Genomic DNA, 27,187 nt, shown 5'->3' on the forward strand with positions numbered 1-27,187 from the left:
CCTCCATGTATTAGTGCTCTTTCCAGATTTTTCTTATTGTTGATTTCCAGTTTCATAGCATTGTGGTCAGAAGAGATGTATGGTATGGCCTTGATCTTTTTGAATTTGTTGAGACTTGTTTTGTAGCCTACTATGGGACCTATTCTAGAGAATGTTTCATGTGTACTTAAAAAGAATGTGTATTCTGCTGCGTTTTTTAATTTAATATTTTCAGTGTTCCAAGATTCGTTGTTTATGCACTGCACCCAGTGCTCCATGCAATATGTGCCCTCCCTAATACCCACCACCATCCCTGTCTCCTCCAAAACCCTCAGTTTGTTTCTCAGAGTCCACATCTCTCATGCGTTGTGTCCGCCTCCAATTTTCCCCACTTCACTTTTCCTTTCCTTCTCTTAATGTCCTCCAATTTATTCCTTATGCTCCACAAGTAAGTGATACTGTATGATAATCAACTCTCTCTGCTTGACTTATTTCATTCAGCATAATCTCCTCCAGTCCCATCCATGTTGATACAAAAGTTGGGTATTCATCTTTTCTGATGGAGGCATAATATTCCATTGTATATTTGGTCCATATCTTCTTTATCCATTCGTCTGTTGAGGGGCATCTTGGCTCTTTCCACAGTTTGGTGATTGTGGCCATTGCTGCTATGAACGTTGGGGTACAGATGCCCTTTTTTTCCCTACATCTGTATCTTTGGAGTAAATACCAAGTAGTGCAATTGCAGAGTCATAGTGTAGCTCTATTTTTAATTTCTTAAGGAATTTCCACACTGTTTTCCAAAGTGGCTACACTAACTTGCATTCCCACCAACAGTGTAAGAGGGTTCCCCTTTCTCCACATCCTCTCCAACACTTGTTGTTTACTGTTTTGGTAATTTTGGCCATTCTAACTGGTGTAAGGTGGTATCTCAATGTGTATCTCAATTGAATCTCCCTGATGGCTAATGATGATGTACATTTTTTCATATGTCTGTTAGCCATTTGTATGTATTTGGAGAAGTGTCTATTCATGTCTTCTGCCCATTTTTTGACATGATTATCTGGGTTTTTTTGAGTGCTGAGTTTGAGGAGTTCTTAATAGATCTTAGATATCAGCCCTTTGTCTGTAGTGTCATTTGTGAGTATCCTCTTCCATTCTGTGAGTTGCCTCTTTGTTTTGTTGACTGTTTCCTTTGCTGTGCAGAAGCTTTTTATCTTGACAAAGTCCCATAAGTTCATTTTCACTTTATTCTACTGTTTTTGATGAAATACTCTGAATGTATGTGTTAGATCCATATGGTCCAATGAATCATTCAAAGCCACTGTTTCCTTGCTGGTTATTTGTCTAGATAACCTATCCATTTATGTAAGTTAGGTGTTAAAGTACCCTACTGTTATTGTATTACTATCTATTACTTCCTTTATGTTCGTTATTGGCTGGTTTATGTATTTTGGTGGATAAATATTTACAATTTTTATAACTTCCTATTGGACTGTTCCTTCAATGATTAAATACTGTCCTTGGTGGTCTTTGTTAGTCTTTGCTTTCAAATCTACTTTGTCTGATATAAGTATTGCTATCCTGCTTTCTTTTCCTCTCCATCTGCATGATAAATACTTTTTTAGATCTTCACTTTCAGTCTGCATGTGTCTAGGACTGAAACTAGTCCCTTGTAGGCAGCATAGAGATGGATCTTGCTTTTTTTTTCGTTAGAAGATTTATTTATTTATTTATTTATTTATTTATTTATTTGACGGGGGGAACGAAAGAGAGAGAGAGAGAGAGAGAAAACAGCAGGGGAAATAGGGGAGGGAGAAGCAGGCTTCCTGCCAAGCAGGGAGCCGGATGCGTGCTTTGATTGGAAGATCTTGGGATCAAGACCCAAGCCGAAGGCTGGTGCCTAATGAGTGAGCCACGTAGGTGCCCTGGGTCTTTTTTTTTTATTCATCCCATCACCCTATGTCTTTTGATTAGAGCATTTGCTCCATTTACATTTATAGTACCATTGATTATTGAGGTATGTACTTATTGTTTTATTACTTGCTCTATGGTTTTTATATTTTGTCTTTGTTCCTTTTTTTTCTCTTGGTCTCTTCTCTCATTGCTCTTTGGTGATGTACTTGGATTCCTTTCTCATTTTTTGCATACCTCTTACTGATTATTGATTTGTGGTTACCATTTTTATATAGAATATCTTATTTATATAGCAGAGTATATTAAGTTGATGGTCACTTAAGTTTGAACCCATTCTTTTTTCCTCTTCTCCCCACATTTTAGGTATATGGTGTCTCATTTTACATTCTTTTATTTTGTGAATCCTTTATTGATTTTTATAGATCTACTTAATTTTACCACTTTTGTACTTCCTACTTTTCTTATTCCTACTTATGGTCTTTCCTTTCTACACGAAGTGTCCCTTTCAACATTTTCTATAGGGCTGGTTTAATGGTGATGGATTTCTTTGATTTTCATTTGTCTGGGAAACTCTTTATCTCTCCTTCATTTATGAATGAAAACTTGCTGGATAGAGTATATATAGTTTTTAAAAGATTTATTTATTTGAGAGAGGGAGAGGGTGAGTACACACAGTGGGAAGAGGCAGAGGAAGAGAGAATCCCAAGCAGACTCTGTGCTGAGTGTGGAGCCAGAGGTGGGTCTCGATTTCACTACCCTGAGATCATGAACTGAGCCAAAACCAAGACTCAGATGCTCAATCAACTATACCACTTAGGCGCCCATGGATAGAATAGTTTTGGCTGCAGGTTTCTTTTCTTCAGCATTTGGAATATATCATGCCACTCTCTTTTGGCCTACAGAGTTTCTCCTGAAAACTCAGTTGATACCCTTATGGAGTTTCCTTTGTATATAACTTTTTTTCTTTAATTGATGCTTTTTAAATTCTCATTATTGCCATCTTAATTACTATGTGTCTTGGCATGGACCTCCTTGGGTTATTATTGGAGGCTCTGTGTGACTCCTAGATCAGGATTTCTTTTTCCTTCCACAGATTAGAGAAGTTTTCAGCTATTATTTCTTGAAATACATTTTCTGCTCCCTTTTCTCTCTTCTTCTAGGATCTCTATAAAGCAAATTGTACTATGCTGGATGGTGTCGCTAAGTTCCCTAAGTCTATTTTCATTTTTTTTTTCCCCCTCTCTCCTTTTAGGCTTGATTGCTTTCCATTTTCCATCCTCCGGGGCTGATCCATTCTTCTGCCTCCTCTCGTCTACTATTTATTCCATCTTGTGTATTCTCAGTATCAGATATTGAGTTCTTCATCTGTGATTCTTTTTTATGTTTCCTTTCTTTTTGTTGAAGGTCTTACTGAGGTCCGCCACTCTTTTCTCAAGTCCAGTGAGTATCTATATGACCATTACTTTAAATTCTCTATGAGACATATTACTTATCCCCATTTCATTTAGCTCTTTTGATGTTATTTTGTACTGTTCTTTTATTTGGGACCTATTCCTCTTTATTTTGTCTACTCTCTGTGTCTGTTTTTACGTTAGGAAGGTCAGCTACATCCTGCCAATCAGTGACATCATGTAACAGCTCTCTCTGCCTTTTGTGGGCAGGTTTTGTCCCTGTGTTGTTAGTGGGCTTGAGTTGAGGCTGACCAGGCATTTGCCAAAGATGCAGCAGCACTGAACTGCAGGGAAGTCCCTGTATTGTCCCCTGAAGCTTTCATTGGTGGGTGAGGTCTGCAATCAGACCATATGTCTGTCCCCAGCCTGCTGGTGGGGCTGCAGCTGGACTGGTATGTGTGGTTATCTTCCCCCTCAGGACAGGAGCCACTTTGGAGTGGTGCTGGTCCCTGTAAGGGCTGCTTGCACACTGCCAGACCTGTGGCATCATTTGGATGGGCTCTGGCCAAGGGTGCATTGGATGGTGCCTTGAATGGGCTAGGTCTGCAAGAAAACACGGGTGCAGGGTATGCAGAGCCAGCAAGGTCTGTGTGTTTCCATGGGAGGGGTCTTACAGCCACCTGTAAAAGCCCCTACTGAGCCTGGCCTTGTTGGAGACACGGAAATATGTGGTGGTGTGGTGTGCTATTACCAAACTAGATGGAGAGTGTTGGCACTATGCTGGTTCCCACAGGTGTCTGTGTATCTTGGCTAGGAGGCAGGGGAGGGATATGGTGCCTGCTAGCTCTTTTATTCTTGGAGAAGTCTCCCGTGATCCCTGCCCCTCCGGGACATGGTTCTGAGATTAGTAAATACTTCTTCCCATAAACCCCAGGCATTTTTCAAACTGTTGTTTCCATGCTGTATCTCAGTGGGGCTGTTGTGGTGTCTCTTTAAGGGTGGGGACTCCACCCTCCTGGATCTCCCAGATATGAGCCTGTTTTAAAGTTCCAGGCGTTAAGCCCTACTTATTTTTAGGCCCCTCTGGTTTTCAAAGCCAAATGTTATGGGAATCTATCTTCCTTGTGAGGGTCCCCCATGCCTGGGGTGCCTGCTCTTCACTCCTCCATGTCCTCTGCATACCTTCCCATGGATGTCCCATGAGTCTGTTTGACTCCCCACTTTATCTCTACTTTTTGCACCCTCTTCAGTTAGCCTGTTCTCTACATTTAGCTGTGGAAAGCCTCTACTGCCAGTCTTTGGGTCATTTTCTGGCTTATTTACACTAATGTGGCTGTTATTTAGTTATATCCGTGGGGTGAGATGAGCTAAGGATCCTTCTGCTTTGCCATCTTTTCCAGAAGTTCCAAGATTTTTTCTTATTTTTCTTATGTTTTTCCTAGGTCCCAAAGATTTTGGACTATTGTGTTTTCCTTTTCATTTGTCTCCATATATTTTTTAATTTCCTTTTGATTTCTTTATTGACTCTGGTATTTTAGTAGCATGTTGTTTAGCCTCTCTATGTTTGTGGGGTTTTTTCCAGTTTTTTTTTCTTATAATTGATTTCTAATTTCATACCTTTTGGTTAGAAAAGATAATTAATATGATTTCAGTCTTCCTAAACTTATTGACACTTGTTTTATGGCCCAATATATGTTCTGATCTGGACAATAATTCCATGTTCACCTGAAAAGAATGTGTTTTCTGCTCTTTTTGGATGGAATGCTCTGTACATATCTTTTAGATCCATCTGGTCTAATGTGTTGTTTGAAGCCTCTCTTTCCTTGTTGGTTTTCTGTTTTTATGAAATATTCTTTGATATAGGTGAGCTGTTAAAGTACTCTACTACTATTTTATTGCTATCCATTTCTCCCTTTATGTCTGTTAATATTTGCTTTATGTATTTAGTTACTCCTGTGTTGGGTCCAGAGATGTTTACAATTTTTATCTATTCTTATGGGGTCAATCTCTCTATCATTTTGTAGTGCCCTTCTTTGTCTTACTATAGGCTTTTTTTTTTTTTTTTAAGATTTTATTTGACAGAGAGAGATCACAAGTAGGCAGGGAGGCAGGCAGAGAGAGAGGAGGAAGCAGGCTCCCCGCCAAGCAGAGAGCCCAATGTGGGGCTTTATCCCAAGACCCTGGGATCATGACCTGAGCCGAAGGCAGAGGCTTTAACCCACTGATCCACCCAGGCACCCTACAGACATTGTTTTAAAGTCTTTTTTGTCTGGCATAAGTATTGCTGTTGTTATTTCATTTTTTTTTTCTTTGTTTCCATTTGAATTGGAAATGTTTTTCCAGGCCTTCACATTCAGTTTGTGTGTGTCTTTCGGTCCAAAGTGAGTCATTTTTAGGATATATATGGGTCTTTTGTTTTTTTTAACCCATTCACTCCACCAGAGTCGAGTGAACCATTTAGACCATTTACATTTAAGGTAATTAGTAAGAAGTATGTACTTATTGTTAATTGTTATTTTTGTTTTGTTTTTGTAGTTCCTCTCTGTTGCTTTATTCTATGCTTGTTCTCTTACTTTCTGGTTTGATGGCTTTCTTTAGTATTTGCTTGGAGTCCCTTCTGTTTATTTTTTGTGTATCCATGATAGGTTATTATTGGGTTCATATATAATATCCTATGTTTCTCAGTCTATATTAAATTGATGGTCACTTAAGTTCAAACACATTCTAAAAACATTAATTTTTTTTCCCCTCGCCACATTTTATATACTTAAGGTCATATTTTACATATTTCTGTGTATCCCTCAACTAACTTTTGCAGATACAATGGATTTTACTTTATGTTTTAACCTCCATACTGACTTTTTAAGTAATCTACTACCTTTACTCTATTTTTACCTGTAACTTTTTTTCCTTTCATAATTTTTTACCTCTAGTTAGGGTGTTTTCTTTCTCTTTAACTTTTTTTTTTTTTTTTTTTTTTTTTTAAGGATAGTTTAGTGGTCATGAACTTTGGCTTTTGCTTGGGAAATTCCCTTTCTCCTAGTCTGAACAATAACATTGCTGGGTAGAGTATTCTTGATAGCAGCTTTTTTTTTTTCTTTTAGCACTTTGAATATATCATGCCACTGCCTTCTGGCCCACAAAGTTTGTGTTGGAAAAATCAGCAGAGAGCCTTATGAGGTTTCCCTTGTAACTGTTTTCTTTCCTCTTGTTGTTTTTAAAATTATCTCTTTATCACTACTTTTTGCTACTGTAATTGTGTGTCTTGGTGGGGGCCTCCTTAGATTCATCTTATTAAGTGTTCTCCCTGCTTCCTCTACCTAGATGTAGTTCCTTCTCTAGGGTTAGAAAATTTCCAGCTATTATTTCTTCAAATAAATTTTTTGCCTTTTTCATCCTGTCTTCTCCTTCTGGGATCCCTGTAATGCAAATGGTAAGCTCAGTTTGTCGCTTAGTTCCTTTGATCTATTCTCATTCTTCACTGTTAGTTTTCCTTTTGTTGTTTTGCTTGTTTGCTTTCCATTAGCCTGTCCTCCAGAATGCTGATCCATTCTTCTATATTCTCTAATCTGCTGCTGATTCCCGCTAGTCTATTTTTTGTCATTGAATTCTTCATCCCTGACTGGTTCTTTTTTAATATATTCTCTTTGTTGAAGTTTTCACTGAATTCATCCAGTCTTTTTTCAAGAACAGTGAGTATCTTATGACCATTACTTTAAATTCTTTTATAGGCATATTACTTACCTCTGTTTTATTTAGCTTTTTTCCCTTGATTGTGTTGTTCTTTCCTTTGGGACATATTTTTCTGTTCCCTCATTGTCTCTGCTTGTTTCTGTGTAGAAGGTTGGTGAGCTATATCTCCTAGCTTTGAAAGTTGTGGTCTTGTGTAGAAGGTGTTTGGTGCCCTGTGGTGCAGTTCCCTCTGTTCACCAGAATCAGGCAATCCAGGAGTGTCCCCTATGAGGACTGTGTGTCACGGCTGAGCTCCATTTGCCTTCAGTCCAATCAGCTACAATGTTCTACCTTGCCTGCTATGGACAGAGTTTGGTTCCAGTACTGTTGAGAGGCTTCTCTGAGGCCGCCACAGGCATATTGATGAATTGGGCCAGCAGTCAGACTAGGTGTCTGCAATCTGCTTCTCTGTTGCACCTGCAGGTGCACCCAGCATGGCAAGATTTGATCCCTGGACAGGTAATAAAAAGGATTGGCTGCGGGAACTTTAGGCTTACAGTTGTGTGGGGTTTTCTCATCACCCCTCCAAGGCAGGAGTCACTTTGGAGTGGTACCAGTCCCTGCGCAGAGTTGCTTGCAGGGTTTGTTAGGGCAGCCACCTGCATGAGCAGGTGGGTTGGATGGGGCAGAGCTTTTAGTATAGCAAGAAAGATGGGGAGTGCCAGCACTGGCTCCCACAAGTGTCCAACTGTCTAGACTGGAGGAGGAGTGGAGAAATGGCACCCACTACACTTTTGTTTCTGAAGAAATCTCCTGAAGATCCCTATTTCTCCGGGACATGTTCTTGGATTAGTAAATAAATGTTTTTTACATATGCCCTTAGAACTTTTCAAACTGCAGATTCTGTGTTATGTCTCAGGCCAACTATTACTGTATTTCCATCCTTGTATCTTAGTATTTGTCAGTTTCTCCCTTTCTCTGTTAGTATTTGTTTAATGTATTTAACTGGTCCTGTGTTGGTTGCATGGGTATTTATAATTGTTTTCTCCTCTTATAAGATTGATCTCTTGGGGCGCCTGGGTGGCTCAGTGGGTTAAGCCGCTGCCTTCGGCTCGGGTCATGATCTCAGGGTCCTGGGATCGAGTCCCACATCGGGCTCTCTGCTCAGCAGGGGGCCTGCTTCCCTTCCTCTCTCTATGATCTCTTCCCTTCCTCTCTCCTACTGTGATCTCTCTCTGTCAAATAAATAAATAAAATCTTTAAAAAAAAAAAAAAAAGATTGATCCCCTTATCATTATGTCATGCCCTTCTTTGTCTCTTGCTATACAGCCTTGTTTTAAAATCTATTTTGTCTAATAAAAGAATTATTATTCTGGCTTTTTTGTTACTTCCATTTGTATGGAATATCTTTATTTGATCCCTTCACTTTTGGTCTATATGTGTCTGTAGGTCTGAATTGAGTCTCTTGTAGGCATCATATTGATGGGTCTTGTTGTTGTTTCTATCCATTTATTCACGCTATGTCTTTTGCTTGAAGTGATTAGACCATTTACATTTAAAGCTATTATTGATTGGCATGTACTCACTGCAATTTTGTTAATCGCTTACTCATTATTTTATATTTGTTCTCTGTTCCTTCCTCTTATCCTCTTCCTTTGCGGTGACTTTCTTCACTTATGCTTTGCTTTCCTTTTTCTTTCTTCATGTATAGTTATCATGTAGCTCATATATAATATTCTGAATATATAACAATCTAGTTATAGTTAGTTAGTTATCTTTATAGTTAGCTGATGGTCACTTAAGTTCTCACACAGTCTGAAAGTACTATATGTTTACTCCCTCCCCCACACTTTATGTATATATTGCCATAATTTACATCTTTTTATTTTATGAGTCCCTTAACAAATTTTTTTATGTAATTGATTTTACTACTTTTCTTTTAATCTTCATACTATTATTACATGTGATTGGTCTTCTAACTTTATTCTAAGTTTGCTTTTGATCATGAACTATTTCCTTTCATATTTTACTTATGACATTTTCTCTTTTTTTCTTCTTTTCTTTTTTTTACGTGTGACCTTTTCTTTTCCACTTAAGGAAGTCCCTTTAGCATTTCTTTTAAGGCCAGTTTAATGGTGGAAAACTCCTTTAACTTTTGTTTGGAAAACTATTTATTTCTCCTTTAATTCTGATTGATGACCTTACCAGATAGAGTATTTTTGGTTGTATGTATTTTTTTCTAGTACTTTAAATATATCATCCCACTCCCTTCTGGCCGCAAATTATCTGCTGAAGCCTTATGGAATTTTCTTTGAACATAAGTAGTTCCTTTTCTCCTGCTGCTTCTAAGATTCTCTGTCTTTATTTTTTTTATAAGACTTTATTTATTTATTTGACACACAGAGAGAGATCACAAGTAGACAGAGAGGTAGGCAGAGAGAGAGGGGGAAGCAGGCTCCCTGCAAGACCAGAGAGCCTGATTCGGGGCTCAATCCCAGGACCCTGGGATCCTGATCTGAGCCGAAGGCAGAGGCTTAACCCACTGAGCCACCCAGGCATGCCCCCCCCCACCCCACCTCCATTCTCTCTCTTTAATCTTTGATATTTTAATTGTTTTGGTGTACCTCCTTGGCTTTATCCTGTTTGGGTCTTTGTGCTTCCTGGAACTAGATGTCTGTTTCCTTCCCCAGATTAGCGAAGTTTTCACCTGTTATTTCTTCAGATAAGTTTTCTGCCCCATTCTCTCCTTTTTCTGGAATCCTTATAATGCTAATGTTAGTATGCTTGATGTTGTCCCAGAAATCCTTTAACCTATCCTGATTTTATTTTCATTCTTTCTTTTTTTTAGCATCTTAATTTTATTTTTTTCATGTTCCAAGATTATTGTTTATGCACCACACCCAGTGCACTCTTTAATACCCACCACCAGGCTCACCCATCCCCCGACCTACCTACCCTCCATAACCCTCAGTTTGTTTCTCAGAGTCCACAGTCTCTCATCTTTTGTCTTCCCCTCCAATTTCCTCCAATTAACTTTTCCTTTCCTTCTCCTAATGTCCTCCATGTTATTCCTTATCTCCACAAGTAAGCGAAACCATATAATCATTGACTTTCTCTGCTTGACTTATTTCACTCAGTATAATCTCCTCCAGTCCCATCCATGTTGATAAAATAGTTGGGTATTCATCCTTTCTGATTGCCTGCCTCATATTCCATTGTATATATGGACCACATCTTCTTTATCCATTCATCTGTTGAAGGGGATCTCGGCTCTTTCCACAGTTTGGCAAATGTGGCCATTGCTGCTATGAATATTGGGGTACAGATGGTCCTTCTTCTCACTACATCTGTACCTTTGGGGTAAATACCCAGTAATGCAATCACAGAGTCATAGGGTAGCTCTATTTTTAATTTCTTAAGGAATCACCACACTGTTTTCCAAAGTGGCTACACCAACTTGCATTCCCACCAACAGTGTAAGAGGGTTCCCCTTTCTCCACATCCTCTTCAACACTTGTTGTTTCCTGTCCTGTTGATTTGGGCCATTCGGACTGGTGTAAGGAGGTATCTCAGTGTGTTTTTTTTTTTTTTAAAGATTTTATTTATTTATTTGACAGACAGAGATCACAAGTAGGCAGAGAGGCAGGCAGAGAGAGAGAAGAAGGGAAGCAGGCTCCCTGCTGAGCAGAGAGCCCGATGCGGGGCTCGATCTCAGGACCCTGAGACCATGACCTGAGCCGAAGGCAGAGGCCTTAACCCTCTGAGCCACCCAGGCGCCCCTCAGTGTGGTTTTGATTTGAATTTCCCTGATGGCTAGTGATGATGAACATTTTTTCATATGTCTGTTAGCCATTTTTATGTCTTCTTTGGAGAAGTGTCTGTTCATGTCTTCTGCACATTTTTTGACATGATTATCTGTGTTTTGGGTGTTGAGTTTGAGGAGTTCTTTATAGATCTTAGATATCAACCCTTTGTCTGTAGTGTCATTTGCAAATATCTTCTCCCATTCTGTGGGTTGCCTCTTTGTTTTGTTGACTGTTTCCTCTGCTATGCAGAAGCTTTTGATCTTGATGAAGTCCCAAAAGTTCATTTTCGCTTTTGTTTCCTTTTCCTTTGGAGATATGTCTTGAAAGAAGTTGCTGTGGCGGATATTGAAGAGTTTACTGCCTATGTTCTCCACTAGGATTTTGATAGATTCCTGCCTCATGTTGAGGTCTTTTATCCATTTCAATTTTATCTTTGTGTATGGTATAAGAGAATGGTCGAGTTTCATTCTTCTATACATAGTGTCCAATTTTCCCAGCACCATTTATTGAAGAGATTGTTTTATTTCCCACTGGATATTTTCTTCTGTTTTGTCGAAGATTATTTGACGATAGAGTAGAAGACCCATATCTGGACTCTCTACTCTGTTCCATTCGTCTATGTGTCTGTTTTTGTGCCAGTACCATGCTGTCTTGGTGATCACAGCTTTGTAGTAAAACTTGAAATCAGGCAACGTGATACCCCAGCTTTTTCTTTTCAAAATTTCCTTAGTGATTCAGGGTCTCTTCTGGTTCCATAGAATTTTAGGATTGTTTGTTGCAGCACTTTGAAGAATGCCATTGGAATTTTGATTAGGATGGCATTGAAAGTATAGATTGCTCTGGGGAGTATAGATGTTTTAATAATGTTTATTATTCCAATCCATGAGCATGGAATGCTTTTCCAACTTTCTGTGTCTTCTTCAATTTCTTTCATGAGTGTTCTATAGTTCTCCAAGTACAGATCCTTTACCTCTTTGGTTAAGTTTATCCCAAAGTATTTTATGGGGTTTTTTTGTGTATAGTTAATGGAATCTATCCCCTAATTTCCCTTTTTATATTTTCATTGGAAGTGTATAAGAAAGCAACTGATTTCTGTGCATTGATTTAATATCCTGCAACATTACTGAGTTGCTGTATGAATTCTAATAGTTTGGATGTGGAGTCTTCTGGGTTTTCCATAAAAAGTATCATGTCATCTGTGAGGATAGAGAGTTTGACTTCTTTGCCAATTTGAATACCTTTTATTTCTAATTGTTATCTGATTGCTTTTGCTATTTCCATTCTTTATTTTTTATCTTTGTTGTTTCTTTTGCTTAGTTGCTTTCCATTTCTGTGTCTCCCAGATCACCAATCCATTCTTCTGCATCTGCTAATCTAATGTTGCTTCTCTCTAGTGTATTTTTCATTTCAGATATTGTATTCTTTAATGATTGGTTCTATTTTTTTAAAGATTTTATTTATTTGATAGACAGAGCTTACAAGTAGGCAGGCAGGCAGAGAGAGGGGAGGAAGCAGGTTCTCCACTGAGCAGAGAGCCCAATGTGGGGCTCAATCCCAGGACCCTGGGATCATAACCTGAGCCGAAGGCAGAAGCCTTAACCCACTGAGCCACCCAGGAGTCCCATGATTGGTTCTATTTTTATATTTTCTACTTGTTGACAATCTCACTAAGTTCATCCACTCTTCTCTTCAGTCTGGCGAGCATCTTTATGATCACTACTTTGAACTTTTTATCAGATAGAATGCCTATCTCCATTTCATTTAGTCCTTTTTCTGAGGTTTTATCTTGTTCTTTCATTTGGAGTATATGCCTTTGTCTTCCCATTTTGCTTGACTTTCTGTGTTAGCCTCTGTGAATTAGAACTTACTTCTCCTAAACTTGAAGGAATAGTTTTATATATGGTCACCCTCCCCTTATAGACTGTGTACCTGGTGACTTTGGCTGGCCAGCTAGAACGGTGGCTGGTGGGCATGACGCACTTTGTGCTTAGGCTGTCCTGGTGGGATGGCTAGGAGAGGGGACAGTACCTTTCTGCACTGAAGGCATCCTGGTGGGAGAGCTGTAGCTGAAGTGGGTACAAGCCAGGGGTAGTCCCAGGGTACTCAGCATAGGGCACTCAGGCAGGGCAGTTGAAGTTTGGTAGGTGTGGGCCAGGGTGTCCCAGGGTGCTACATGCAGGGAGTTCTCTGGCTGGGTTGCTAGAGCCAAGATGGGGCACATGTCAGGGTATCCTATGGGTATTCCACGCAAGGAGTGTCCTGGTAAGTCATCTGAAGCCAAATCAGGTGCAGGCATGGCATGTTTTGCATCTCTGTCACCTTGGTGATATAGCTGGAGCTGTAGTGGGTGCTGTCCCGGGGTGTCTGTGGGTGCGTGCTATACTGGGGCCACCACAATGGCGTGGCTGGAGCTCAGGCTGTTGAGGGGACCCTTTTGGGGGGTACAGCTGGGGCTGGTGTGGCTAGGAGCCCTGGGCTCAGTAAGGCAGCCAACTCAGCAGTCAACTCGGCCAGGGTTCCTGTACCCTGCTCCTATCCTCACGGTCAAGGTAGAAGTGAGGGGATGTATACACTGGTGTGTGCCAGCCCCTCTGACCCTGGAGAGCTGTCCTGCAGCTCCTCTAGGGCTGTCTCCTTTATACTCTAGGTTTTTTTTTTTTTTTTTTAATCAATGGCTTTTTTTCTGTCTACTAGGCAGCTGGGATGGAATGGTGCAGCCAGTTAGGGTGCTAGATGGTACTCCCATCTGCACTAGCTGCTCTCTCACCAACCTCTCCAACCCCAGAGAATGTTCCATGGGTTCTCTGGTATTTAGAAGACACTCAGGGGCTAATTTCTTTAAATTCCAGTTGCCTTTTAAACCATGGTTTTTTCCCTGTGACCCAGGGCATGTGAATTTGTTCCCACTCCCTTAGTACCATCCCTCCTCACTACTTGGCAGCCTTGAGGTTCTCAAGGTTACTGTTTCTCCATCTTTCCTGCCATTCTTTATGTGACCCCTTTATTCTTTGCTGTTCTGAAGCTGTTCAGTCAGCTCTCAAAGTTCGTGAAGAGGAACTCTTCTCTATGTAGGTGTTGACTCAGTGCATCTTGGGGAGAGGAGTTCAGGGTCTCCCCATATTGCCATAATGGACCTTCATATCATGTCAAGTAAGCATTATTAATACCAGTAAGATTGGTGTGTTGTTCAAAAGCCACTTGTAAAACAGGTGAAAGATACAGTTTTTTATTAATTATCAAAAATGAACACATTTCTTTCTCTTTATAGAATGCTTTTAATAGAAACTACCATTTAATTGATTATTGCTATATTTCAAGTCAGGATACTACATAAAAGTTCCTTACCTCTTTCTGGCTCTTTCTTTTATCTACCAAGATGATTATATCCACAAAAGACTTTTACCTTAACTGGAAGTTTAGGTGAAACTTGGTTTGCAGTGTAGGAAATGATGTCAAGATAATTTAGAACTAATTGTAATGAATGTGAGAGAAAAACACAAAAAGAATACAGCCATACATATACAACAGAGGAAAAAAATTGATTTTTTTCCCAAACACTTTAATTATTTTATTGGTTTATTTTTCATATTATCCAAGTATAGTTGACATACCATGTTACATTAGTTTCAGGTAAACAGTATGGTGATTCCAGAGTCTGTACATTAGTGCTCATCGTAGTAAGTACAGTCACCACTTCACATTATTTAATATTATTGACTGTATTGCCTGTGCTCTACTTTCCATTTCTGTGACTTATTTATTTTATAACGAAGTTTGAACTTTTTTTTTTAAGGTCTTTTTAACTGTATTAAAACATAGTCATGGGGCGCCTGGGTGGCTCAGTGGGTTAAAGCCTCTGCCTTCAGCTCAGATCATTATCCCAGGGTTGTGGGATCGAGCTTGCCCCCCCTCCCCCCCCCCCCCGTCGGACTCTCTGCCCAGCAGGGAGCCTGCTTCCTCCTCTCTCTCTGCCTGCTTCTCTGCCTATTTGTGATCTCTCTCTGTCAAATAAATAAATAAAATCTTAAAAAAAAAAACATAGTCATGGTGAAAATTTCTATTCACATTTATGGAATACATTTAACAGTATTACTGATAGTTATATTTATAGTGGTGAACATCATGTCTAGCTCTTAAATTATACAATATGACTTTGACTATGTGGCTTGAAAAAAGTTTAAAATATAGAAATGTTTTTGTGAAGGGTCTTGAAATGTAAAAAAAAAAAAGTCTAAGTATTACCATGGGCATTTCTTTTCTTTTCTTTTTCTTGGTAATTTTTTTTATTATATTAGTCTTAAGGAGGACATACATTGCATGGAAGTTTGTACGTTTTTTTAAAACACTTTTTGGGTTGTTGGGTTTTTTTTTAAGATTTTATTTATTTATTTATTTGACAGAGAGACACCACAAGCATGGGGAGCAGAAGCAGAGGGAGAGGGAGAAGCAGGCTCCACGATGAACAAGGAGCCTGATGTGGGATTTGATCCTAGCACCCTGTGATCATGACCTGAGCCAAAGGCAGATGCTTAACTGTCTGAGCCACCCGGTGCCTCAGAATTTTGACTTCTTAATTCTCTTCACCTATTTCCCCATCCCCCCACCTCCCTCCACTCTAGCAATGAGCAGTATGTTCTCTGTTTTTATGAATCTTTTTTGTTGTTTGTCTTTTACATTCCGTATATGAGTGAAATCATATGGTATGTGTCCTTCTTTGCCTGACTTACTTGCAGTAGTACTCTTCTAGATTCATCCATGTTGTTACAAATGGCAATTGTATTCTTTTTTATGGCTGAGTAAAACTCCCTGGTATATGTATATATACCGTATCTTTATTATCCATTCACCTATAGATGGATACTTAGTTTGAATCCATATCTTTGCTATTGTAAATAATACTGTAATGAATATAGGGGTACATTTATCTTTTCAAATTAATGTTTTCATATTTTTTTTTAAGATTTTATTTATTTATTTGACAGAGAGATATTACAAGCAGATGGAGAGGCAGGCAGAGAGAGAGAGAGGAGGAAGCAGGCTCCCTGCTGAGCAGAGAGCCCGATGCGGGACTTGATCCCAGGACCCTGAGATCATGACCTGAGCTGAAGACAGCGGCTTAACCCACTGAGCCACCCAGGCACCAAATTAATGTTTTCATATTCTTTGGGTAAATACCTAGTAGTGGAATTATTGGATCTTATGGTATTTCTATTTTTAATTTTTGCAGAATTTCCGTACTGTTTTCCACAGTGGTTGTACCAGCTTACATTCCCACCAACAGTGGGCAAGTGTTCCCTTTTCTCTACATATTCGCCAACATTTGTTGGCATTTTAGTATTAGCCATTCTGATAGGTGCAGGTGGTTTTGATTTGCATTCTGATAGGTGCAGGTGGTTTTGATTTGCATTACCCTGATGATTAGTGATATTGACCATCTTTTCATGTGTTTATTGGCCATCTGTAGGTCTTATTTGCAATACATCTATTCATGTCTTCTGCCCATTTTTTTAATTGGAATGTTGGAGGTTTCTTTGGTTTTGTTGTTTTTATTGTTGTTTTAGTGTTGCATGAGTCCTTTATATATTTTAGATATTAACCCCCATTGGATAAATCATTTAGAAATACCTTCTCCCATTCAGTAAGTTGCCTTTTCATTTTGTTGATGGTTATGTTTTCTTTATGGTTTCACATCTCACATCTTTGGCTCTTTGATCCATTTTGAGTTTATTTTTATTTATGGTATTTAAAAAGTCCCGGTTTCATTCTTCTGCACGTAGCTCTTCAGTTTTCCCATCATCATTTTTTTGAGAAGAATGCCTTTTCCCCATTGTGTATTCTTCCTTTGTTGTAGATTAACCATATAAGCATGGGTTTATTCCTGGGCTCCTTATCCTGTTCCACCGATGTAGGTGTCTATATTTGTGCTAGTATCATGCTGTTTTCATTACTATGGCTTTGCAGTATATCTTGAAATCTGGAAGTGGGATACTTCCAGCTTTGTTTATTCTCACAACTGCTTTAGCTATTTGGGGTCCTTTGTGGTTCCAAACAAAATTTAAGATTATTTGTTCTACATCTGTGAAAAATACTGTTGGTATTTTGAAAAGTGATTGCATGAATTGGTAGATTACTTTTCGTAGTAGGGACATTTTAATAATACTCATTCTTCCAATATTCATGAGGATGGTATACCTTTCCATTCATGTTGTCTCTAACTTCTTTATCAATGTCTTGTAGATTTAAGAGTATACATCTTTAACCTACTTGTTTAAATCAATTCCTAGGTACTTTATTCTTTTAGTGCAGTTGTCAATGGAATTGTTTTAATTTTGCTTTCTGCTAATTCATTAGTATAGAGAAGTGCAACAGATTTCTATATATTAATTTTGTATCCTACAAATTCACTGAGGTTGTAATTATAAGTTCTAATAGTTTTTTGGTGGAGTCTTTGGGGTTTTTTACATAGAGTATCATGTCATCTGAAAATATTGAAAGTTTATTTCCTCTTTACCAAGTTGGATGCCTTTTATTCTTTTTTCTTTTCTCATTGCTGTAGCAACGGCTTCATATGACTTTTGTTGAATTAAAGTGGTGAAACTTCACATCCTCATCTTGTTCCTGATCTTAAAAACTTGTCAGTTTTTCAATATTCAGTGTGACATTAGCTGTGGATTTTTCATATGCCTTTATTATGTTGAGGTATGTTCCCTCTAACTCTACTTTGTTGAGTTTTTGTCATGACCAGAGGTTGAATTTGCTAAATATCTTCTCTGCGTCTATTGAAATGATTGTATGGTTTTTATCCTTCTTCTTGGTAATGTATCATGTTGGTTGATTTGCAAATATTGAATCATCCTTGCATTCCTGGAATAAATCTAACTTGATTGTGATGAATGATCCTTTTAATGTATTGTTGAAATCAGCCAGCTAATATTTTGTTGAGTATTTTTATATCTATATTCATCAGGAATATTGGCCTATAGTTTTTATTTTTTATAGTGTCTTTTTGTGGTTTTGGCATCAGGAGGATTCTGGACTCAGATGAACTTGCTAGTTTTCATTCCCTTTCTATTTTTTTCTAATAGTTTGAGAAAAATTCTTATTAATTCTTCTTTCAATGTTTGGTACAATTGATCCATGAAGACTTCTGGTCCTGGACTTTTGCTCGTGAGAAGATTTTTTTTTTTTAACTGATTCAATTTTGTTACCAGTAATCAGTCTCTTCTGATTTTTCTGACTCAGTTTTGGAAGTTTTTTTTTTTTTTTTTAAGGAATTTACGGTTTCTTTTAGGTTGTCCAACTCATTGGCATCTCATTTTTCTTAGTATTCTCTTAGTATACCTTCAGTTTTCTGTGGTGTTATATTATTTCTCCTCTTTCATTTCTAATTATGAGTCTTCTCTCCTTGTTAATGAGTCTGGCTAATGGTTTATGAGTTTTACCTTTTCAAAGGTCCTGGTCTTGGTATCACTGATCTTTTCTTTTCTTTTTGGTCTAATTTCTATCTAATCTTTTTATTCTTATAATGACAGCAAGCTTTGTCTGTTCTGTATACACAGAATATTTCATCCAAAAACAGAAGAATACACATTTTTCAAGCATACATGAAACATTTTCCAGGATAGACCCCATTTTAGGCCACAGAACAAGTCTCAACAAATTTAAGTCCCATCTGGTCTAGTATGTCTAATATGTTGATCAAAACATTTGTTTCCTTAATTGATTTTCTGTCTGAATGATTCACTGATGTAAATGGGGTGTTCCCTAAAATTATAGTGTTTCTCCCTTTATGTCTGCTAATATTAGATTCGTGTATTTACATGCTCTTATATTAGTTGCATGGATGTTCACAATGTCCTATACTCTTGTGGACTTGATTTCAGATTATGCAATGCCCTTGTCTCTTGCTACAGTTTTGTTTTAAAGTCTATTTTGTCTAAGTTTTGCTGCCCTGGTGTTTTTATTACTTCCATTTGCATCCAATGTCTTTTTCCATTCCTTCAGTTTCAGTCTGCTTGTGTCTTTAGGTGTGAAGTGAGACTCTTGTAGGCAGCATGTAGATGGGTCTTGTTTTTTTAAACATTCAGTCACCCTCTGTCCTCTGACTGAAGCCTTTAGAGCATTTATATTTAAAGTAATTGTTGATAGGCAGAGGCTTGTTGCTATTTTGTTAATTATTTTCTGGTTATTTTTGTAGTTCTCTGAGTTCTTTTCTTCTCTTGCTCCCTTCCCCTATGGCTTATGAGTTCCTTAGTGTTATTTTTGAATTGCTTTATCTTTAAATCTTGTGTATCTATTATAGGTTTTTGATTTATGGTTGTCATGGTATTCATGTATAATATCCTATGTGTATAGCAATCTATATTAAGTTGATGGTCACTTAAGTTTGAACATATACGAAAGGCACTAAATTTTTACTCTTATTTTGCATATTTTTGAGGATCTCTTGACTAGCTTTTGTAGATAACATTGAATTTACTGCTTTTACATTTTAGCTTCCAGATTGGCTTTATTACTGACTAATCTATTACCTTTACTATTTGTCTGTTTTTACCAGTGAATAATCCCCTTTAACATTTTTTGTAAGGCTGGCTAGTGGTAATGAAATCCTTTGATTTTTGTTTGTCTGGAAAACTCTTTATCTCTCCTTCAGTTCTGAATGATGACCTTGTCAAGTATTCTTGGTTATAGGCTTTTTTCCTTTCAGCACTTGGATGCATCATACCATCTTCTAGTTTGTGAAGTTTCTGCTGAAATATTACCTGGCAGCGTAATGGGTTTTCCTTGTATGTAACTATTTTTCTTCTCTTGCTGCATTAAAAATTATCTTTATCATTATTTTGTCATCGTAATTATTATGTGTCTTGGTGTGGACATTCTTTGTTCATCTTGTTTGAGGCTATCTGTGATTTCTGAATTTGGATGTCTGTTTCCTCAGATTAGGGAGGTTTTCAGCTATTTTTATAAGTTTTCTACCCCCTTTTCCCTGTCTTATCCTTCTGGGATCCCTGTGGTGCTAATGTTATTATGCCTGATGTAGTCACAGAGTTCCCTTAAACCTACTCTCATTTTTTTTGTTCTTTTCTTTCTTTGCTGTTCAGCTTCCTATTACCCTGTCTTCCAGATCACCGATCTGTTCTTCCGCTGCCTCTAGTCTGCCGTTTCCCTTTAGTGTATTTTTCATTTCAGGTATTGACTTCTTCATCTCTGACTGGTTATTTTTTATATTTTTTGTCACTTTTGTTGAAGTTCTGAGTTCATCAGCTTTTTGTCAAGTACAGTGAATTTCTGTACAGTCATTATTTTATTTTATTTTTTTGTGATTTTGTCTTATTCTTACATTTGATATATTCCTCTGTCTCCTCATTCTGTTTACGTCTTCTGGTCTTGAAATTAGTGGCCTTGTGTAGAAGCAGTCCTGTGGTGTCCCGTACACAGCCCCCCAACCCGAGTCTTCAGAACTGGGTGCTCCAGGGATGTCCTCTCTGTGGGCTGCATGTACCCTCCTGTTTTTGTTTTGTTTTGTTTTTATTCTTTTTTTTTTCAGCATAACAGTATTCATTATTTTTGCACCACACCCAGTGCTCCATGCAATCCATGCCCTCTATAATACCCACCACCAGGTACCCCGACCTCCCACCCCACCCCGCCACTTCAAACCCCTCAGATTGTTTTTCAGAGTCCATAGTCTCTCATGGTTCACCTCCCCTTCCAATTTCCCCCAATTCCCTTCTCCTCTCTAACTCCCCTTGTCCTCCATGCTATTTGTTATGCTCCACAAATAAGTGAAACCATGTGATAATTGACTCTCTCTGCTTGACTTATTTCACTCAGCATAATCTCTTCCAGTCCCGTCCATGTTGCTACAAAAGTTGGGTATTCGTCATTTCTGATGGAGGCATAATACTCCATAGTGTATATGGACCACATCTTCCTTATCCATTTGTCCGTTGAAGGGCATCTTGGTTCTTTCCACAGTTTGGCAACCATGGCCATTGCTGCTATAAACATTGGGGTACAGATGGCCCTTCTTTTCACAACATCTGTATCTTTGGGGTAAATACCCAGTAGTGCAATGGCAGGGTCATAGGGAAGTTCTATTCTTAATTTCTTGAGGAATCTCCACACTGTTCTCCAAAGAGGCTATACCAACTTGCATTCCCATCAACAGTGTAAAAGCGTTCCCCTTTCTCCACATCCCCTCCAACACATGTTGTTTTCTGTGTTGTTAATTTTGGCCATTCTAACTGGTGTAAGGTGATATCTCAATGTGGTTTTAATTTGAATCTCCCTGATGGCTAGTGATGATGAACATTTTTTCATGTGTCTGATAGCCATTTGTATGTCTTCATTGGAGAAGTGTCTGTTCATATCTTCTGCCCATTTTTTGATATGATTGTCTGTTTTGTGTGTGTTGAGTTTCAGGAGTTCTTTATAGATCCTGAATATCAACCTTTTGTCTGTACTGTCATTTGCAAATATCTTCTCCCATTCTGTGGGTTGCCTCTCTTTTTTCTTGACTGTTTCCTTTGCTGTGCAGAAGCTTTTGATTTTGATGAAGTCCCAGAAGTTTATTTTGGCTTTTGTTTCCTTTGGCTTTGGAGACATATCTTGAAAGAAGTTGCTGTGGCTGATACCCTCCTGTTTTTGATCAACAGTGATTTGCTGTGGCTTTGCCACTAGGGGCTGGCCCTCAGCGCACCTGTTGCAGACACACGGGGCAGGGTTTGTTCTCCATGCTGTTGAGGGTCCTGTCTAGAACAGCTGTGGGATCACTGGTGGGCAGGGCTGGCCCTCAGCATGGCTGGATGCAGTTCACCCCTGCAAAAACTGTGGGCACCCCCAAAGTACAGGGCCTGCACAGCCAGTGAAGAGGCCTAACCCCAAGAACTGTGGGCTGCTGGTTTGTAGGGTTATCTCTGCCTCCTGTAGCCAGAGCAGGAGTCGCACCAGACCTTACCAGTGTCGCCTGCTGGGTTTGGTGGGTCTGTAGGGGACACAGGGTCCTAGCAAGGTAGATGGAAAGTATTAGACCATAAGCATCTGTCTATCAAGGCTGGGGAGAGCAAGAAAATGGCATCCACCACTTTTGTTCCTGGAGAAATCTCCTGTAGATCCCTGTCACTTTGGCACATGTCCTAAAATTAGTCACTAAATCCCCTTCATATATATCCTAGGTGTTTTGCCACTGTGCTGTGCTGCCTTCTGGGTTGTCTTGGGCCTTATTATTTAGCATCCTGCCTCTTGAAGGCCTTCACTTCCTGTAGCCCTCCCTCTCTCCCAGAGCTAAGCCCCACAGACCTCATATCTAAATATGATGGGGTCTCATCTTTCCAGGGTGGATTCCTAGGGCCAGGAGTTGGTATGGAATCTGATCCTCTCACTGTTCTGTGGTTGTGATATTCCTCCCATGTGTGGTTGGTCATGTCAGGGGTCTGATTCCCCACCATATCTCCACCTCTTTCTGTTGTGGCCTTCTCTCTATAACCAGCTGTGGGAGATCTCTGCCAGTCTTTGGGTTGTTTCCAGAGTTAGCTGCAATCCATGCCATTCTTGCTTCAGTGTGTCCATGGAATGAGATGAACTTGGGATCTTCCTGTTGCGCCTTCTTCCTACTCCTTAGGATCTCTTTTTTTTTTTTTTTTTTTAATTTTAATTTTATTTATTTATTTGTCAGAGACAGAAGGAGAGAGAGTGAGCGAGCACAGGCAGACAGGCAGGCAGAGAGGCAGGCAGAAGCAGAGGGAGAAGCAGGCTCCCTGCTGAGCAAGGAACCCGATGCGGGACTCGATCCCAGGACCCTGGGATCATGACCCGAGCCGAAGGCAGCCGCTTAACCAACTGAGCCACCCAGGCGTCCCTCCTTAGGATCTCTTAACGTCCGTGCTTTTCATTTGCAATTGTACATGACCCATTGACAAACCAACAACCACCAGGACACAGTATGGTCCAAATCCAGCAGTTCCATTTCTGTCTTGTTCTAGCCAGTCTTTGATGCCTCTCATCTGTCCATTAATATCACTCACTTAACCTGCAAGTGGGAAAATTGGTATAAAAGTAATTGTAGAATTAAGAAAACAAAAATGCAGAGGGAGTATGGTCACGTAGTAGAAGCTTTAGCTTTTATTTTTATCCTGTAAGATTTGGGTTTTAGATAAATAATAATTGAATATGCATCTGGCTTGCTAGGTCACCCAAGGCAAATCACTTCCATCTCTTAGGGCCTATTAAATGAGGATTAACAAACTTACTAAAGTCATTGAAATTAACATAACTGAAGCAACTGGTAAATTTGGTTTCAAAGTTCATACACATTTAGACTCTCCTTAAAGAAAAGTTTGCCCTTATCCACACAGATTTCCAGATTCTGCTATTGTGTAGCCACTAAGGACTGCATGATCTCTCAGCAAAAGAAGCAACCCAGCAACAAGCAAAACAAGAAACTATATTTAAAAAGTCACAAAGATCAGATCTATATACTGTTCTAGAAGACTAGATACAGGATGGTGGGGCTAGGTGCTGTGTGGCTCACCGTGGCTCAGGGAAGTAGAGAAATTATAGTTTTTCCAGAAGCTTTTTGGGTGGAATTGCTTTCTTTACACTTGGGGTTAAAGTCCCCCTTTAATGCAATAGTGTAAGGACAGGCAGGCTTACAAACTCATAGATCCAAATGAACAAGACCTGAGAGAAACAAGGCTAAAATACAGATATAAAGTAAGACCCACCTAACCGGCACAATTGTCACTGTAGAACTGAGGCCAGATTCCATTCCTAATGCCGTGAGGACTGTACCAGGCACAAAGGAGAGATATTTGCTGGCTAGAGGGAAAAAAAAAAGACGAGGTCTTTCCTCACACCCTTAGTCCGTAAAAGACACTGTCAGTGCCCCAATCATCCCGTAGTGATCAGCCCTCCTACCTGGAGGGCCCACTGGCCGAGGAAGCCTTCTTATAGACCTTATTATTTATTCAATTAACAGTCTACTTTGGATAGTATATATTAATAATTCAAGCCTACTTACTCTGTACTAAAACCACATGGGTTCTGGTGGGGATCATGAGTAATAAAAGGGAGCAAACAAAACGCTCTAGTCTGTCTCTAGAAAGATTAAAGTGCTGAATTACTGAGAAATGTAACAGTAAATCATCAATTTGGATTATAAGGATTTGGCATTTGTGATAACTTGAACAGAAGCCAAGGCGATTATTTCTGAATAACATTAAAAATAACTACTTCTTGGCAAGCTTGCATTGATGAGGGCAGCCCAACCCTGGGGTACTTTGCCAGGCCAGGCTGTGCAGTGGCCCCTTCTGCAGTTTTTGAATAAGCTCTGTTTTTGGGTTGGTGTAAGGATGCTTCCTCCTGGAGGGGGAAGAATCTATAAAAACAAAAATGGAAAGGTTTAATAATGTTACTGAGGAAGGTCTTAATTAAATGGGACAGGGATTACAAACATTATAATTACCCCAATTTTTTTTATTAAAAACTATGTAACACTCAGTGTATTTAGCAAAGTAGCTTATCAAATGGAGTTGGAAACCCACCATTTGTTTCAGACTTTCCAATTTTATGCCTAAAATCTAGAGACCACTATGATTTCCTCCAGAAACGCTGTTTTCAAAAACAGAATAAGAAGACATTGTCCTGAAAAAATACTTCAAGCTTATAAGTTAAGCCAATTTATATATCCGGGCTAATACATCAAATGGAGGTGCAAGGGCAGTATCTAGATTCCAAAGGTTGACAAAAAGATTCTCCCTCTTCCCGTAGCACTTAGCCTCTACCAAAGCCATACTTATTAGCAAAAGTGAGAGAAAGATATTCAACTAGATTTTCATCTAACTCAGTGACAAAACAGTGAGAATCCATGACTTTTGTGTCTCAATGCAGGCTGCTACCAGAGGAACTGGGACTCGAATTAAAGAGGCAGCAGGAGATTCAAGGGGCTCATCCAAACGGGAATTTGATAGAAGCCTTCCAAACTCTAAGCTAATATAAATCTACCATTTTTTAGACTCATTCTTTTTTTCCTTCCTCTAGAAAACCAATGACGACACAATTGATTTTGATTATACCGTTCTGCTCCATGAATTCTCGACACAGGTAAAACAACTGTATGTATGTGACAAGGTGGGGGAGGGGCAATAAAGTATTGTCCAGACTGAGAAGGCACCTTGAGACTAAAAAGCGAAGCAGGCAGCTCCATCACACACTTTACACAGAGTCTGATTCAGGGTAACTTATTGCCAAGGGGGGTCAGCAGGCAGGGATCAAGGCACCATGCAGCTCTTCTGTGCAAAGTCCCGATAGTTCCACAGATTTGCTAAAACAAGGGGATGTGCCAGGGCCATCGTGGTGAGTTCAGGGGTTTGATATTTTAACGGACCTTATGGCACCATCTGTGTGGGGTTGGCGGGGGCGGTTCTTTACTAGTGATCCAAACAAGTCTTCCAGCATTAGGGTCAGGGCACACATTACCTTCGTGGGGCCGGGAACATGTTTCCAGGGGAAGTCAGTGCATGGACAGGAACAAGACGGAGGGCCAGAGGCGGAGTCAGTACGGCCAGCTCTCCTGCAATACACAACTGCGTTCACCAGAAATTCCTGCAGCTCATAATATTTTAGAACTCTTATTTTCTAGGAAATAATTCCCTGTCGTATTCACTTGGTCTGGTACCCTGGTAAACCACTTAAAGTGAAGTACCACTGTCAAGAGCTACAGACGCCTGAAGAAGCCTCTGGAACCGAAGAAGGTTCAGCTGTGGCACCAACAGAGCTTAATAATTTCTGAAAAGAAAAAAGGATCTGCTTATACCAAATTCTAAAGTGAGGATATTTAAATAGCCTAAATAATTACTCTGGTAAAATAGGTAGGGTAGTCTAATAATTGAGAAAGCCTGAAAATACAATACTCAAAAATTAAAAATTAATGAAAAGATGGGGTTTTGTTGTTCGATTAGTTTGGTTTATTTAATTCTGGGAAATAGGCATACAGTGAACTGTGTTCAGTGCTTAACAGTTTCCTCTATGGGTTTCTCAGGGTTTTAGCCCTAAAATGTAAAAAACACTCAGTATATGCTATAATTAGATCAATCAGTACTTAACAAAACAGAACAAAACCATTGATGGTCTCACCTCTGTATTTCTCATTACTTTGAACGAAGTGTAGCCAACTATTTTCTAATGCTGAATTCCTTCTACCTAGGATGTAAAAAGGATAATATAGCTCAAAGAAAGCAAATTATGGGGAAAATGTTATCAATTTAGAAGGAATTTTACTATTTTTTATCACTTCAAGCAAATATTCTTTTTTGATATCTACTTTTAAATAAATGTTTACATTTCTATATAAAATGTGTTCAGTGTGTGGAGATTTATATACATATGCAAAATTTGTGCTAAAGTGAATTAACTCTTAATATTGCTTAATTCAAATATTATAAATAAAAGTGTTTCACAGATAAAGCCAAGTGTCTGCAAATGGAATTGTGATGTAACTGAAATTCTATCAAATATGTACAGTTTTCATTTCTAACAATTTATACCCAGTGTTGGCCTAAATTAATTTATAAAAGTAAACGCACTATGTACCAAAATCAAATTCAGTAGAGTCTCTCCCCAAGGCAGGAAGAAGGGATCCAGGAAACATGGCCATATCATTTGTAGGGGAGGAATTCAAATTTTCTTCTACCTGTCAAGATTCTTCCGTCTGGCCTAATTGATATGAGATAGATTGACAGGAATAAAAAACAGAGAGGCCCAGTAATGCAGTTGAGACCTAAAGAAATGACCAAGGCAGGAAGTTTTTAGACATTATAAACAGAGTATAAATCTATAAGAAACTGGCAGGACAAAGAAAACTGGGAGCCTCAATTAGTAAGGAATGCTAAACAGAACCTGGACTAAGGTAGTAAATTAATAACAAGTAACCAGGGTTGTAGACTTTTTTTTTAAGATTTTTATTCATCTATTTGACAGATGGAGATCACAAGTAGTCAGAGTGGTAGGCAAAGAGAGAGAGGAGGAAGCAGGCTCCCTGCTGAGCAGAGAGCCTGATGCGGGGCTCGATCCCAGGACCCTGGGATCATGACCTGAGCCGAAGGTAGAGGCTTTAACCCACTGAGCCACCCAGGCACCCCAGGTTGTAGACTTCTTAGCTCTAAATTTCTCTTTAACCTTGTGGTATAGAAAGGGTACCTTTTCATATGGGAGACTTGTATCCTACTTTCAGGAAGACAGAAAGGGATCGGAATGTCTCTCTTGTATAGTCTGTCTCTTAAATAACTTTTACTTAAAAGAATCAATATGCCAAAGGGGACATTTTGGGGTGAACTACCTTTGGCCTCTGTAGTTCCCACCACTGGAGCTTTCCTGGAAGTTTCACACATTACAAACAGCTGGTAGATTGTTCCTTCTTGTTGA

General features: G+C 39.1%; 1 protein-coding gene across 1 annotated transcript in view; it reads left to right on the forward strand.

Moving 5' to 3' along the window:
• Positions 1-26,119, forward strand: part of RARRES1 (retinoic acid receptor responder 1) — a 57,484-nt gene extending 31,365 nt beyond the window's left edge. Inside the window, exons 5-6 of the mRNA XM_059163665.1 lie at positions 24,806-24,868; positions 25,407-26,119. Coding sequence (XP_059019648.1) covers positions 24,806-24,868; positions 25,407-25,556 — 213 coding nt within the window. The 3' untranslated portion in view covers positions 25,557-26,119. The remainder of the gene's footprint in view (positions 1-24,805; positions 24,869-25,406) is intronic.
• Positions 26,120-27,187: the final 1,068 nt, after the last annotated feature.

This window comes from Mustela lutreola, chromosome 2 (assembly GCF_030435805.1).
Source record: "Mustela lutreola isolate mMusLut2 chromosome 2, mMusLut2.pri, whole genome shotgun sequence".
Taxonomy (NCBI): Eukaryota; Metazoa; Chordata; class Mammalia; order Carnivora; family Mustelidae; genus Mustela; species Mustela lutreola.